General features: G+C 37.6%; 1 protein-coding gene across 1 annotated transcript in view; it reads right to left on the bottom strand.

Annotated features, from left to right (window-relative positions):
- The window catches only part of LOC149172986 (uncharacterized), a 49,847-nt gene extending 34,516 nt beyond the window's left edge, over positions 1 to 15,331 (bottom strand). The window contains exons 1-7 of the mRNA XM_089424476.1: positions 14,984 to 15,331; positions 14,601 to 14,685; positions 12,067 to 12,597; positions 11,545 to 11,784; positions 11,108 to 11,289; positions 10,651 to 10,825; positions 10,351 to 10,553 (exon numbers count right to left, since the gene is read on the bottom strand). Coding sequence (XP_089280602.1) covers positions 10,351 to 10,553; positions 10,651 to 10,825; positions 11,108 to 11,289; positions 11,545 to 11,784; positions 12,067 to 12,401 — 1,135 coding nt within the window. The 5' untranslated portion in view covers positions 12,402 to 12,597; positions 14,601 to 14,685; positions 14,984 to 15,331. The remainder of the gene's footprint in view (positions 1 to 10,350; positions 10,554 to 10,650; positions 10,826 to 11,107; positions 11,290 to 11,544; positions 11,785 to 12,066; positions 12,598 to 14,600; positions 14,686 to 14,983) is intronic.
- Positions 15,332 to 16,731: the final 1,400 nt, after the last annotated feature.

The following is a 16,731-nucleotide window of genomic DNA, read 5'->3' as shown; positions in this document are numbered from 1 at the left end:
CGAGATGGACACCAGGTTCTTCTTGCGATCAGGTACATAAAAGAGATTATGTAAAGGACTCGAGTTACCCTTATTCAATTGAGAGTTAACATTCCCTAAACCCTTTCCAGGATAGGTGGCATCGGCTCCAAGTATAATCCCACGATTGTTTCCATCTCTACCAAATTAGAGAGTGCACCCATCTATCTGATGAAGTGCCTTGAAGCACTATAATCTATAAGCCAGATTCCCAAAGAACCTGAAGGAGAGGGCCAATACAAGATAACGCTTCTTTATCTTATCAAAAACAACATTTGATTCTTCATACTTGGGGTTCCTTGCTTTCTATGAAGAGTCGGTCATTTCCTTGATGACCTGCATTACCTGTCATTCCTTTGATCATTGAAGATGTCCCTGGAATGATTGTTATCATCATCAAGTGATGTGTCCCTGCCATTCGGACACTCCTTCGCATAATGGTCGAACTAGTTATCTGCCTTTCCTTCCACCATGAGATCCGGTCTTCCAATGAAGTGATCTTTAGGTAGGCCATATTCCACTGCGCCATTCTGATAATATTCTCTGCTTTGACTTCACCCTTGATGAATTTGAAGAGGGATGAGGAATCCACTGATCCTTTTGTCCTTTCCCAACTGTCTTCGGTGATTGCTCTTTCACTCTTGCTTGGGTATTGTCTTCACCTCAGCTTTGATACCATGTTAATTTTAGGTATGTTCTATGCTTAGAGCAATTTATTTCAATTCTCACAGTTAGCTCCATATCTTTTCCAGATTAGCAATCACATCAGCATTAAAGTAAACAGCAGATAGAACATAAACATAAATCGCAGAAGACAAGCCAAAACAAGAGGACACGAGATGTGGCGCTAGCCAGGGACAAACCCCAACGTGGGGAAAGCCTTGATCAATTCTTCTTATATGTTCTTCAATAGTTCAGCACAGATAGAGAAAGAGAGAGATAGTATGTTTCCAACAGAAGTCAACAGTTTCACTTATCTAGATAAGAGCATAGATCATCTCTAAGAAGATGATACATGAAATCAGTTGAAGACATGTTGCTTCAACTAATTCTCCAAGGTGACTCCTTCACCTATCGTTGTGCTGCATTTCGTCATCATGCTGCACCTCACCGCACTGCACCATGCTGCACCCATCATCACTATGCTGCATCTCATCGCTCTTCATTAATCATGACTATACCCATCACTGTACTGCATTATGTGCCATCGCTGCACCATGTTGCCATCCTGACCTATGTGTTGGCTGCACCTTGCTTGCTTGTTGTCCCTAGCATGCTTGTTGTCCTTAGCATGCTTGTTGTTGCATGCTAGTTGTCCCTTGCATGCTAGCTGTAACATTGCATGCTTGGTGTATTTGTTGCTAAGTACCATACAATTGTCCCAATGTTAGTTAGTTGTCCCTTGCATGCTGCTCTCCTTCGGAGACAAATGCTCCAGCTGTTTCGGCAGTTCCCAGCAGTTCTGGCAATTCCGGTTGTTCCCAACAGTTCTGGCAATTCTGGTTGTTCTCGACAGTTCCGGCAGTTCCGACTTTTCTGGCAGTTCCAACATTTCCAGCTTTTCTGACTTTTCTGGCAGTCCCGGCTTTTCTGGCATTTCCAGCTTTTCCGGCAGTTTTGTCTTTTCTGGCTTTTCCGACAACTCCGTCTTTTCCGGCTTTTCCAACTTTTTCGGCTTTTCTAGCATTCCGGCTTTTCCGGCTTTTCTGGCATTCCGGCTTTTCCGGCTTTTCCGGCTTTTCTGGCATTTCTCGCAATTCTGGATTTTCCGGTTTTTCTGGTAGTTCTGGCTTTTCCGGCTTTTCTGGCAGTTCCGGCTTTTCCTGCAATTCTGGCTTTTCCAGCTTTTCTAACAGTTCCAGCTTTTCCAGCAGTTCCGGCTTTTCCGTCAATTCCAGCTTTCTGCCCTCTAGATCAGGGCAACGTTATTCCTTAGGATCTCTCCTCCTACTAAAACCCAATGACAAGTAGAGAGAGAAAGAGATCCTAAGTGTGTTGAAATGACTTGAAAGCCACCTCTATTTATACTAAAATGTTGAGCACATGTGGGGTTTATTTGGTTGTTGGCCGACTTTGACGAATTGTCTAATAACGCAAATAAATTCATAACTCCATGAACACTTATTGGAATCGGATGATCTTTAGATCAATCCTACACCTCTCGATGAGAGGGATCCAAGAAAAATATTAGTGGCCATAAATAAGATGACTCACATAGAGTTTGGCCCTAGTTGCCAATTTTAACAAAAATAGAGACAATAGACACAAATTTTTTGGTGGGAAACCCCCTCTGAGTCGAAAACCATCAAACGCTTCTTAGTAATTGTCTTTTTCTTTTTAAAATAAATAATTCCATCAAGTTTTCAGCTCCAACTAAAGGAGGCTCCAATCTGTAGGATGCTCCAACACCCTATTTAAATTTTTACCAACTGCAATTGTAAAGACACGCTCCAATGCCCTAGATCTCAGGCTCCAACATGACGGATGCTCCAACACCCTATATACCAATTGTAACCGGATGGATGCTCCAATGCCCTGTGCTTTATCAGCTCCCATTGAAAGGATGCTCCAACGCCCTGTTGCAAGCTACAACCTGCCCTACCACCACCTTGCCACCCTAAAGTATTCTCAGGATCCAACCTGTTGGTGACTCCAATCACTTGCCTTGCACCACCTTGCCACCCTAAAGAGTAGGTGGACAACATTTCACAATTTCAGACTGGATCCTCCTGTGCTCTAAGTCAATATAAGAAAACTGTAAAGAAGATATTGTTGCTCTGCTCGGCAAGGATATCACTAACAAATCCTAGCAGCCACAATTGTCAACACTGCTCTAACTGATCACTGCACAACATTCTTGCACTGTACTGCACTGCTCACGTATGAATATGTGATCAATAGCTCATGAAGTTGCCAAACCACATCATTGTATCAAACTGCTTATATTGCTGCAAGTGTCAAGCACAAATGTCTGATGATGGCACAATCCTAGATGCCTCAGGTCATCCCTATTCCCTGCTTACAACACTCTCAAACTTGGCCCAAAGAGGGCTACCAGCATATGTCTTATCACTGTTATTGTTGATCACAAGTCATACATTGTTGTCCATATCTTATGTCAATAAGCTGTACAACAAAGTTATTATCACTGTTAATGTGTGTTAATTCTATGTTCCAAATCACTAAACATGCCAAGTCACTAACAGGAATATTGGTCTATGTCAAGTACAAGATCACTGTAATCTGTAGGTCAGGTCTTGTATATTAAGTTAGAATGTCAATGTGTCGAATCATAGTCATAATAATTATATTGATATAGTCAACTATATGTCATAGATAGCCAATTCAAATCATTGCTAAGAGTCCCTATCTGAGGTCACTGTAGATACACACAATATCACTTGTCAAGCATGTATGTCAAGTCAAAAACACTATATCACACAAGAGTCGCTGATCATCAAGCCTGTTACAAATCAATGTCCCTGTCACACACTCTCTCACTGTAGGTACAGTCAATAGCACTTGTCAACAAAGTATAACTATAATCTTTAATGAGAATGTTCTACTGCAGTACCAAAAAGTTCTTGTCACTGTCAGGAGTTATGTCAATGTTCTTATGTGCATTAATGTCAAATCTGTGTGTCAAGTCACTTTACAGCTTGTATACTAGATGTGTTGTTCTCCTTATTAGTATATAAAGCTCTTAGTCATGAAGTGAATCTCTACTACTGAATGTTGTATGGTAGTATAGTCTTGTATGTCTTTGGACTCTTACAAACTCAACCCGATGTATGTAACTCTTAAATACATCAATGATTTTTGCAAGTATAATAATCATAACATACTTCACAAAAAAATTCGAAGTCAATGATTGGCTTAGTGTATTTCATCCTTGAAGTTACTCACTAATATACAAAGTGATTACTGCCACTGTCTTATGGTGAAATTCAATGTCATATATTAACAAGGGGATCAAGAAACAAAATCAATTTAGCTTTATGTGTGCACTAATAGTTCTGTCCTAATGACTGTAATTAAGCCTACTCTAATTTCCCAACGAATCCCAATTGACCCAAAGAAAAATTTGCAACACAAACCCACAAACAAATTAACCTTTGCAATCATTCATCTACCACAGTTCCGAGTGTTCTTCAGGACTAGGGCTAATTTTGGGTTTGTAAGATGAACCCTAATGAGGGCTGAAAAGGAGAGATTGACAGCCCAGAACTTAAGCGAATCCTCACACACACATCAAAAAGAAAGAATTAAAAAAAAAACCTCACCCTAAGCCATGACGTTGTGATTTTTGGATGAAGGTCGAAGGCCTGCAATAAGACCTGCACCAGCACTCAAGCGAATCCAAGAAAAGGAAACTGTAATAAAATTTATATAATAAAATTAGCCTGAATCCTTCGCTCTTCCTTTATCAAGACAACCTGTAATCAAAATGGACCTCAAAAGTTCCCAACATCAAACCTTAATTTACTGAAATTTCATCGCTGGTTACTTCTGTAATCTCTGTGTTATTTTTAACTCAAGACGTCCGAATATTTCAGAGGTTTCTCACAAATCGTTGTTGAGTTTTTGATGTGTGAGATAAGGTATAAGGTCTTCTTTTATAGACCTTCAAGGGGCTTAAGAAGGGTTCCTAAAGTGAATGTTGAAGAGTTATTAGAAGGGGCTTCACAATTAAACATTGGAGGACTTTGATTAAATAATCATAATTAAATAATAACTTAAGCCTTAAAGGAGAAGGCCGTTAGCCTTATGCAGTCTTCTTCCTCTTTAAAGTGATGAGGGACATTTTCAATGGTAGATAAATAATTTAACACCTTACTATAAGATGATATATCACTAAATAACCCTTAAGTTCAGTATTAATGACCATTAACCAATGAATGTATGTCATGGCACCACCCCTTGGGATTTTAGCCCAGAAACTGGGGTCCTCATCTTCAATTGGGAATATCTCACAAACCCGGATGAACTACGGGGTGTTCCACATACCATTGGAAACATCTCGACAAGGAAAATCCAATGATGTGTATCTCCAAGCCAAACTCAAAGATTTTCCACTTCAAAAACCCTCAACAAAGTCGGGGTATGTCCTCATTCCAAGGAATCCAAACCCTAGGACCTGGGTTTTCAACCATCCAACAGTGGAGCTGCCAACTTGATGTAATCCAGATAATTATTAAGAAGCGTTCATTAACTGTTTGACATAATGACTAGTGTTTTTGGTCAAAGTCAAACCCAGTCAAACTCCAAGGTTGACATCAATGACAACACCATCCAACAGTTTATTTGTGGGTTTGGTGTGTTAGACTAGCTTAGAAGTATATTTATTTGTGGGTTTGGCGTGCTAGACAAGCTCGAGGGGCTTGAAGCATTTGAAGAAGTATGCAGTAGAATGGCCAGATTTTGAGATTTGCCAAAATTTATTATGAGGTCCTTTAATTCAGTTTACTGGTCTTTTAATTTAACATGATTTTTATCAACCTTGGCATTTAATTTTGCATGCTCCTTTGTAAGGTAATGTGCTTCTGATCGATCTGCATTTCTAACAAATCATGCTTCCCTATTTAACTCATTCTAAAGTGCCTCAAGAGCTTCTTCCCTGCTTTTGTTTTTGTTTCACTTTCTTCAAACATGTATTGAATTCATTTATAGTCATTTTCCTCGTTGCAAGTGGTGGGGTTTTTCAATCAGTTTTGATCGAATTTTAATTTACTACCGTAATGTTTTTGGGAATTTCCTTGTAATTAATTTACTAAGTACAGCTATTGTAATTAATGTAATTTCCTAAGTGACAAGACACATCCTCCAAGGTCCCGTGTCCCGTATTTAATGTGTCGGACACGAAAACGGCCCTAAAACGTGTCGAAAACGTTTTTTATTGTGTCCTATAAAACGTAAAACGTATTCGGGCATTTTAGTCGTGTCCTACTCCTGGAAAACGAGTATTCGGTGTCTAGAATACGTTGCCCTAACGTTTTTTCTCCGGTTGAATACGTACCCCACGAAATCACTAGTTTAAAGCCCACGCAATTATTTTTTCGGGGTTCTTTTCCTATTTTCCTCTGTCGTTTTCCTCAGTCGTCGCTCTCCGTTGCTGTATATTCGTCGTGTGGAGCCGAGTGTGGACCGAGTCATCTCCGTGGACTCGTGGAGCTGTTTGGTCGCAGCGTGTGTGAGGTTTGGCAACTTGGCAGGCTGCAGCATTCAGGTAAACCGTGGTCCGTCGCTGTATATTCATCGTGACGTGTTTGCTTACAGAAATTGTGTTAGTTGCTTTAGAAGCGATGCTGGCTCTCACGCAGGTTTTCTTTTAGGTAGCTTGATATCACTCTAGATGGTTCAGTTATTTCTCTATCTTTTTGGTGAATGTGAATGATTATTATTTCTAATGGATTGAATGTGCTATCACTAAAAGACATTTAAGCCTTAAAGAAATGTGCTTCGAAAACTTGTGTCAATCTATCAAACTATTCTTCAAGATGGGCAATTCATAAATGTGGTCTATAATTATAACTCTGTAATTGCTCAGTCGTAAAACAAAATACATCTTAGAATGGACAGAAGAAGAATTCTTTCCTAATGCTTGCAGCGTGTATGGAGTGTGAATTCAAGTAGTTGCCCATCTTGTCATCTTTTAAGATCTGGGAACTTCTATGGTAATTTTATTTTGCGAGTAATGTATGATTATAATATCATAAAATGCAAGCTTCTTGACTTTCTCACCTATAATTCGAGTAAAACAAATTTCTACTTGTGTACTCACCTGTTATGTTTCCAATTCAACCGTGTTTAGAGGCATGTTTCTGACTATATTTTGAATCTCTTTACTCTGAAGGGATAATCTAAGTTCTGATGTTCCATTAACTTTTTTTTTGTCTTCTTTTTATTACATTTGTCTAACTGTTCTTTCAGCGCTATGTAGCTCCCACCATACATGTGAGATTCATATTTTGAATGCATTCACTAATTGTGCATAACTTTAAAGTTTAAGCTTACAATGTGATTGAAGTTATCGAGAAAATCAGTAACAATTACTTTGAAGAGACTGGGCAATAAATATGTAGTGGCATCAATGACATATACCTTCTTTCACAAAAGTATTGAACTATAATTGCAAGTTGTATAACCTTCAATTTATTGCGCACGAAGGATATCTTGCCATATAGATGGCAAATTTTTTACCCATTCCCATGCCTCCAGACCACAGAAAATTGTCTCTTTCATAGTCTTATAAATACTATTACAAAAATAAATGGACCTTAATTCCTCAAAGGAAGAAGGATCATCAGATTTAAGATTAGGGCTATAAAAGTGGCATTGAAGGCGGCAGTCATCTTCCCAGTTCTCCCAGATTCATCAAATCTTCCTCAATGAACATTGAATATTCAAGAATCAAGACCAAGCATATCACATTCTAATTTCTAAATAGTAAATTTTGATTCTATTTATTTTTTTTAAAATGAACTATGAACTTTGAAGTAATTATATTTTAATTTGATTAGATAAGCTGCAGCCTGCAATTTAATATGGATCAAAAACTATATTTCAGTATATATATATATATATATATAAAATAAAACGTGTCCCTAGTGTCCTGTTTCCGGGTCGCTGCGTTTCATATTGAATACTCGTATTTATGTGTCCTCCGTGTCTCGTGTCCTCGTGTCATGTGACTTAGGTAATTTCATACCAATATGGAAGGCACAATTAATTCGTGTATGCCAAACAGATGTGATCGTATATCACACAGACACAAATGCATGGCTGCACGGGCACGATTGTACAAGTCAATGAAAACTCATACTATACAAATGTTGTAATTGCAGTTTCTGTACAGCGGATGAAAGAATTTGTGTGCTGGTATGACTTGGTATGGTAGCTGAAGGAATTTGAAGTTGTAATTCGTACAGCGGATAGTGGTGTGTGGTAATGTAGCAGTTGTACAACAATTGTGCAGAAAATGGCAGTTGAGTGTACAGAAATGTACAGCATGTGCAGATTCGACTGCTCTGATACTAGATGGTACAAGAATATTTGTAATTGCTTGAAGGTAAATAATACATAATATATAGAAATGAATATGAATGAGATGATTTTTACAATGAGTGTGGGACACAGCTTAAATATAGACCAAGTTGCCCTTTGACAAAGACATGACTTCTTATAATTATTATTTATTATAATTAATCTATAACTTTTAATTTTATTATTAATTCTTTTATACATAACACAGAAGAACACTTCATCTTTAAGTGCCCAATCTATTATGGGATTAGAGGATGATTTTACTGCCTTTTTAGGGAGTCTCAAGACTCCCTATCTAGGCTCTTTCATTTCCAAGACCATAGATGGTTGACCTTGTACATGAGGGAGGCCCTTGGGTTTAGATCCCACTCTCTCAACCCTCTCCAGCACAAACCAGACCGAGTTCTGATTACATATTTCTCTTCGATGCCTCCATCAAATAGAGGCACCAAATGCAGGTAGACATCAGTACATCATACATCAGATCTATGAGATGCTAGGAGGCCACCAACACTTGATCAACTAGACCCTTGCAATCATGTCACCTCAAATCCCAAGACAACTCACACCACACGAGTAGTCAAGGTACTTCCTTCAAGTCTAGGTTGCAGGCTTCAGCATCCAAAGAACGAAATATCTCGTACCATATCTTCCAACTCCTCCAAATCATCTGAGCAATTATCTATTAGGAATGTTATCTCCCCTCATCCTTGGATGTTAAGCGAGAGAGCAACAGAGGATGTTAATTTCCCCCCATGCGAGACATGCAACCTGGAGGTCCGATGGTTCTTGGCCTTCAATTCTCCATAGTTTTTGTGTGTACTTGTATCTGCATCATTGCTTTGTTTAAACACTCCATGTTGTTAGGTCTTAGACTTTGGAACTTTCTCAACGTAGACCAGATTTGTTTTTATTATGATTTTCTAAGAAGCACTTTCATGCTCCCACTTTGTATTTCACTGATGTACTTAGCAGTCCCATTGACCTATTTATAGTCATTTGTTGGACATTAATAAAACCAGCTTAGATCCATTTTAAACCTGGATCTATCAAGCATCAAGAGAGATTGAATTTCTTAATTTGTAAATTTTTTCATCATTTAATTCCATGTCATGTTTTAATTCCTTCATATTAAAAAATTTACACAATAATAAATTTGATCGCACTCACTGCCTGGTAAATCTGGGTTTAAGATGAATCTAAGCTGGTTTAAATTATTTTTTTTATGTTGTTACATGCATATGTACATAGTTCTTTATTTTTTGTTTTATTTAATCTTTTGTTGTTTAAACTGGAGCCGACTTGTATTTTTGCTTTTTAATGTAACATTATGTTCATTCATTCGTATGTTCCTAACAACTTCTCCCCCATACTGGATTGTCAAGCACCTCGCTACTCTCAGTGCAATTAGCTTATCTTATCTTACCTACCTTCAAAAAAAACTAAACCCTCTCACCCACAGCTAATAAACTCTTCTACAGGCACCTGCAACACAAAAGAATGCTCAAATCTGCTAACTTTGCCCATGTAGACTGTTCTGCTCTCCAAACTTCTCAAACTTGTTCTCCAACATGAAAGAAGAAAATGATGTGAGTCAGGCTTCCAAATGCCCTTGTGGTGAGTGCGAGAAATAAAAAATTGAAAAAAGGCCAGCCAAACTTAAATTTCACTTTTTTACAATATCTGCTTCCTGCTGCAGGAAGAAAACAGGTCCTGCAAACAGTTTGGCTGCCAGAAACCGATCCGGCAGCAGAACATGTATCCCCCAGCAAAGGCTGCTAGATCCTACAGAATCCAGTGCAGATCAAGGAATCCAATCTGTACCATAACCTAGATCTTCAGGATAGGGTGACAAATCTGATAATTCAGTTTTCAGCTTTAGTATGGGTTTCGTTATCTTTTTATAAAAACAGGAAATCTTAAATATGTAAAGAAATTTTGTATGGATCATGGTTCCAGAAGTTTGTCATTTATAAGGAACGGGACACCATCTGCTTGGAATTGTTTTTGTCTTACAGTGACGAATTTTAAAGCATTAATTTTGAATCTGTTATACTTGTCACTCAACATAGCAAAATTAGATAGCAGGAAGCTTGAATATCCTGCAGCATGTAGCCCTACGGGTATAGCCACAGCCATCATACTACTATTGTAATATAATAAAATTTCATTTTGAAAATCAACAAAAAAAAAGTCATTTAGCATGACCCCAGTCACAGCACAAGGATTGGACACAGGTATTGCCAATCAGGTGATTAAAAAGGCAAAGGAATTCATGAGAATTTGTACCTTTAAATGAAAGATATGGGCAGTTGAAAAGTTTCGCCAGGGTATCAGAAGCAAGTGTATCTGCATTTTCCATGATTTGAAGAACAGAAAATGCACTCACAACAAATATCACAAAATTGACTTTCCTTCTTTTACTGAAATTATCAAGTCTGTCACGTGCCTTGTGCTTCATAAACATCCTTATAGTGCTGTCATCAGACGACCTAGCCATAAAACAATTTAGAACTAATATGCATTAGACTAAAATAAGTGGTATAAAAACAGACAGAATATAAATACTTTGTAAACAATAAATCTAACCTTAGAACCATTTCTCCATGCTGTATGCCATTAGACATCCAATTTTCCAGGATAGGGAAATCCTCAGCAACATTTTCTAACAAGCCTCTACTGTCAAACATGCAGAATGCTTTCGAAGTTCCAGGAACCATATATTCCTGGAGAAAGAGGCTCCCACTTTCAGCAGATGATTTGTCTGAAAAAAAAGGAACCAACTTATTTCAATTTTAGTCAAATGTTCCCTGTGCAAATAGACCCTAAATCAAAGAAGTTCAATGAAAAAGGAGAAAAGTTGGATAACACAGTACAGGTCAAAGCAAATACACTGAACCATTTTTAGGGAAAGAAAATAAAAAACTGAGAGCATGTTACCATTAAAGTGCAAATAAATACCAAAAACGTAATCATAGCAGTTCTGATAAACTTGCAATGCTATCACCATATAGACAAAGAAAGCAATAAAAGAAGCAGAATTTACAAAAAACTTGAGCTTTGTCTAATCTTTCATTTCCATGGCTGAGCACCCGTAGTATATTATTAATGAGAGTGCTTTTCCCAGCTCCTTTAGGTCCAACTAGCAAAAGTGTTGTAATAGTTGGAATGTCATAATGATTTCTGTTTATACCGCCAGTCTCAATAAGCCAAGCCCCAGGTCTGTATCTGCAAGGTCATTAGACGTGAAGAACAAGTATATAATATTATAAAGTAGTCAAAAATTTGTGTGACAAGGAAAAACATTAAAACTAGCAATGAAGGACCTAACATTTTCAGTACACAGAACATGCTCTCCATGTTTTTGGACTTCTAAGCAAATTTGATGATTTCCATCAGCAATTCAAGCAAGGAAAGATAATAGGGAGCAAAGAATGCTCCAGATTAACCAAGTCTGATGAAAATGTCAGGGTTCAGAAAAACCTTAACAGCCTTTCCTTTTCATATTGAATTCTGTCATAACGCATTTCCCGCATGGCCTTCTTCTGAATGATCTTCTGACGCATCTCTGCTCTCCGGTGCTCCTCTCTTGAATGGCCTTCTAATCCACTGAGAAATGGTAGTTGGTTCAAAGTAATGTCTTCAAATGCAGACGTATTTTCTTGGTGATTTTCAAATTCCTGCTTCTCTGCTGCACCAGATTTCTTGTTGACTCTATCAGCCCTGGGATGGACAACAATGTAAATTCAGTCTCACTGATAAACCTGAGAAAATATATTTTTAAATAAAGCTGAATCCTTTCTAGATTCAAGATTGTTAAAAAGCAATTTTTCAGTTTAAGAGGCCATAACAAAGGTGGCATATTATGTTAAGGCACTCCCCCCTGCTTATGTCTATATCATTGTGAATTTTAATTTCTGGAATAACTTGAAAAAGGTTAAATCAATAAATCTATAAAATTAATCTACTAGAAATGTCATCTTTGAGTTCCTTCTGAAAATTTACCTGTCTCCGTTCTTCACTTCAGAATCCAATTCAGGACTGCCATCTGCATCCTTTAACTTCATTGTCCAATTGGAAACTTCAAGGTTCTTACGAATGCAATCTTTCGGTAATGTTTGGATTGAAGCTTGAATGGAATTTGGGCAGCTTTCTTCTGTGACAATTGTATTCTGAATTTCCAATTCCCCACTAACTTGTACCATATTTAACTGTCCTCTGGCTGGCATGCTCAGGAGTAGTTTTGCAGTTTCTGGGCAGCTTTCGTTGATGACAATTTCACTCTGAACTTCCAATTTTCCCCTAACTTGAACCTTATTCACTTGTCCAGTAACTGGCATAAACAAGAGGGCCTTGGGGCTTTCTGGTAGCTTACATCAATTTCACAGTTTTCATCAGTTTTATTCTGAACTTCCAATACACCACTAACTTGAACCTTAGACAAACTAAGCCATGGAAGTGAAGAACCCTGTTCAAAATGCGGATCTACTGATTCAACCCCAGTCTGATTGCTCTCTTCAGCAGACCATGATAGCTCTTCAAGTTAAAAGACAGTAGTATAAGTTCAGACTTCAATCCCAATCACAAAAGTAATTTCAAAAATTCAAAAATCACATGAAAAAAATCCAGGTTTTGCCATTGACATCCTAATCTTGTTAGAATTAACTTATATAAATCCCTTTGGTAGATTGCATACAAATGCACATTCTCAAGAGAGATGTTTTGTCTGTATAGGAACCTAATTCCATCCATTGAGCCCATGGGATCTGATACAGAGGACTGCCAAGGTACAATTCTCTAGCTCATGTGAATGGGAATAACACCAAGCATGATACAAGAGGGTAACATTTCTGTGAGAAATGGCCAAGAAATGGTTTTGGGCCAAAAATGGCATCCAAACCAGACAACATTCCATTTTGGATGGCTAGGAGAACGTGGAGAGAAAGCCAGATGGCTCAGTCCGTGCCCACTGGCCTGCGGATGAATGTAAACTAGTGTCTCTGGCTCAGTGACTACGTGCCTAGTGCATCAAATGAGGCAGAAGACAAGGACTTGGACACTGATTTCGATTATTAAATTATTGCCTGTTAGGCAGAAGACTCTAGCCCATTTGGATCTTATAAATTTACAATCAACATGGACTAGTCAATTTTGTCATTTGAAACTTTACATTATATATAATATAATATATCATTTTGGAGTTCAGGCCCTGAATTTTGAATCTTGATTGTTGTGTCTAAATCTAATGCACATTCACAATTTCACATTATGAAAAAAATCACAGACGGTCTTGCTTTGACAGACTAACTGGCCCACAAAGGGTGATGCTATGCAGTGTGCACATACCTCAAGGGGATAGAAACCTAGCGAGCAGCTTGAAATGCCACTGCCCCCGGCATTGAACCAAACGCTCGTTGGCAGATATCCTAATTTTTGTATTGGTACATGTCTGTTTTTTTCTAATTTTGTGTGCCTGGGGCAAAGTCACATGACCTAGACTCGACAATGACTTGGTAAACCCAAAGTGGAGACTCAGCAAAACTCCGCAATATCACAGCTTAATAAAAATACAGGGAACGTAAACTCAATCAAACTCAGCAAACTTATTGAACAAAAATGAATCTGACAGATTTTAATCAGGAATATTGACTCAGCTAGCCAGCTCTGAGAGCAGAATTAATTCAGGATTGCTCACAGACTTATAAAGAGTCTTGATTAGTATATGACCAAGGAGTAATGACTACGACCTAAGGACCCTAGGTTCTACAAAGCGCCATTTCTTATACCCGAAACCCTGCGAGTCACGTTTACTGTTCCGTTTCCTGTGTCCTGTTTCTAGTGACATAACTCCCAATTTTTGGAGCAGACAGGCCTACTCAGGCTGACTCCGATTAAAATTTTCAGCAGACAAAGATTGCTATACAATCTAAAAGACAATACCATGTGTTCACAGTACTATCCAACCGTGAAAGTGAATTCAAAAACTTACAAGGCCGGAATGACCTTTTGTGCTTTTCAGGCATGCAGATATAAATTAGAACATCAAATTATGTACAACACAAAGGCAATCTATGTACCGATCAGCTAATAAGGAAAATTAATGCACTGAGAGAAGTGAAGAGCATGCTACAGCTTGGGTGGGGATCAAGGTGTGATGCATCAACTCTTCATGTTTGTCTTTGTAAAAGTGCATTGGGTGCATTGAATTTGCACAATCCAACCCAAACCCATGTCTGATATTCACCTTCGAGGTTGTGAACCTTGAGGATATATCCATAGGCCTCAACTTATGAGCTTCATAGCCTCAAAGGTGCATGCCAGACCCGGGTTTTGATGAGCCTGTGCTAATTTATACAAATTTGGAGCTGGTGAAGCTCCAGGATGAAGCATTACTCCATGCTTATTAGGCACCCATGCTTTCACTAACAACCCAAAACCACCTCTCGGCAACCAAAGGATCAAAGTCGCTCACAGAAAGACAGTCGATAAATTAGAATTATTAAACATGAAATTAACTATTGAACGCAAGCACTACTTACTTGAAATTGTCTCGTCTGATGAATCAGAAATGCAATCCCTGTGGTCTCGACCACCACCCATCTTTGTAATTGGGTTTCTCTCCACCTAATGGACAACAAAGAATCAGAATTTTGATATAAAAGAGGACTAAACATACCAAGTAATCCTGCATGGAACAATCTGACCAAATTCTCAGCCAGGGCAGTAATCATTTCTCTGAAATTACATCTTATCCCAAGAAATTCCTTCAGAGTTTCAGCCCTCTCTATTCAAAATTCTAATATGGGTTCTTCCAAATTCACTACAGAATGCTTTAATTGACGTAAAACTAGTACTCACGAGTGGAGAAATGAGATGAAATTTCATGAAAATGGGCTAAATTTCAATGAAAATTATAACATACCTTATGAAATATGAATCCAAATGTGTCACGCTAGTTGAAGAGAGTAAAGGTTGATACTTCAGTGAAAACCAGACAGTATAAATTCAGTGTTTATTCATGGAAGAGGCTGAGGAATCATAAAAGTTTGTCCTAAAATTTAAAGCTAAAACGGCACATATCTTAAAGATGTGTCCGGTTTTCCAAAAGGTCTAGGCCATTTATTTGAGGAAAGGCTCTTTTTCACAGGATTCTCTTAAAACAGTATGGATATAGAAACTTCATGCCTAAGTTAAGAATAAACATAAAAGATGGAATTATTGACGAAGTCCATTGAAAACTGTTAATTAACGCAACTGCTGGGCAGGTCTACATTTGCGGAGGCCAGATATATATTTTATTGGGATGAGGTCATCAACTAAATGTTTGACATTTGAGTTTGTTTTATGAGCTTTGTTTGCACCAGTTAACTACAGTTTATTTAGTGGGGATTCTCATAGAGAGAGGTGTGTTTGATTTATTTTTTAAATAACATAATTATATGAAGAGGTGTCGTTTTACTCATTGTTATTTTTGTGATAATTGTATTTTTATTTATGTAAATTATAAATTTCATATATATATTTTAAATACGGGGTTTTTAATTTTGACAAAATTGATCTCTTTCCTATGTGTTATAAATTTGAAATTATAATAAGTTTGTGTGAATTTTATATTAAATATAAAAAATATATATATATTATATATATATATATATATTTATATATTTTGTTCATTCAAATATTTTAATTATAAAAAAAAATGGTTAATATATTTAGGTAAGAATAATCTAAAAAAAATTTGGCAGGGACTGCAACTAAGGAATAAGCAAATTGAAAATAATATTACAGTTAATCAGTGGTTTGACTATACAAGATAACTCTTTGAAAAAAATAGAGGTTGAGCCTCCTCCCACGATCAACACAACTACAAAGTTTTTCACATCACTGGAGGTGGAGGCAAGCATTAAAAAGTTGAAAATAGGGAAGGCAAAGGACTTGGTTGAGCTTCAAGCAGAATATCTAAAGTGTGGAATGAGCATTCTGGACCGCACATCATGGAAATATTCAACAACGTCATTTGGCAAGGATTCCCAAGGGATTGGACAACTAGTCTAGCAATACCTCTTTTTAAAAGTGGAGACATTAATAATCCTTCCAACTATAGAACCATCATGATCAATCCTTTGTTTGCAAATCTTTTCAGCGACATGGTAGAAAAAAGAATCAATAAGTCAGCAGAAGTAAAAGAAAAGAGGGCAAAAGGGCAAGTGGGTTTTAGGCCAAAGCATTCTACAGTGGATCATGGTATCACGTTGAGACACAATATTGAAAAGGTTTGGGGGGACAAAGTTGCTTTGTTGACTTCAAAAAGGCATTTGACACAGTCCCTAAAGACAAGTTGTGGCTTAGAATGGAAGAACTTGAAATTCCTTTGCAATATAGAGTTGTTGTCCATAGGTTTTATGAAGAGGTGAAAGTCAAAATTAGAACTTCAACGGGCATTTCAGAAAGTTTTAGGAGTGACATCAAAGTCAAGCAAGGTTGTCCTTTATCCCCTACCCTTTTTGGTTTATATATTGACAAATTGGAAGAGTGGCTAAATCTGCAAGGTGGGGATGGTGTTCGATTGGGGGAGTTTGTGATAAAACTTATTTTATATGTTGATGATCTTGTATTGATTGCTAAATCGGCCCATGGATTGCAGATGCACCTATATGCCCTTGAGCATTT

The sequence above is a fragment of the Pinus tabuliformis genome, chromosome 4_2 (assembly GCF_031772625.1).
Source record: "Pinus tabuliformis cultivar Carrire ecotype Pingquan chromosome 4_2, CPIR1, whole genome shotgun sequence".
Classification (NCBI taxonomy): domain Eukaryota; kingdom Viridiplantae; phylum Streptophyta; class Pinopsida; order Pinales; family Pinaceae; genus Pinus; species Pinus tabuliformis.
This window is presented reverse-complemented; position numbering and strand designations above follow the sequence as displayed.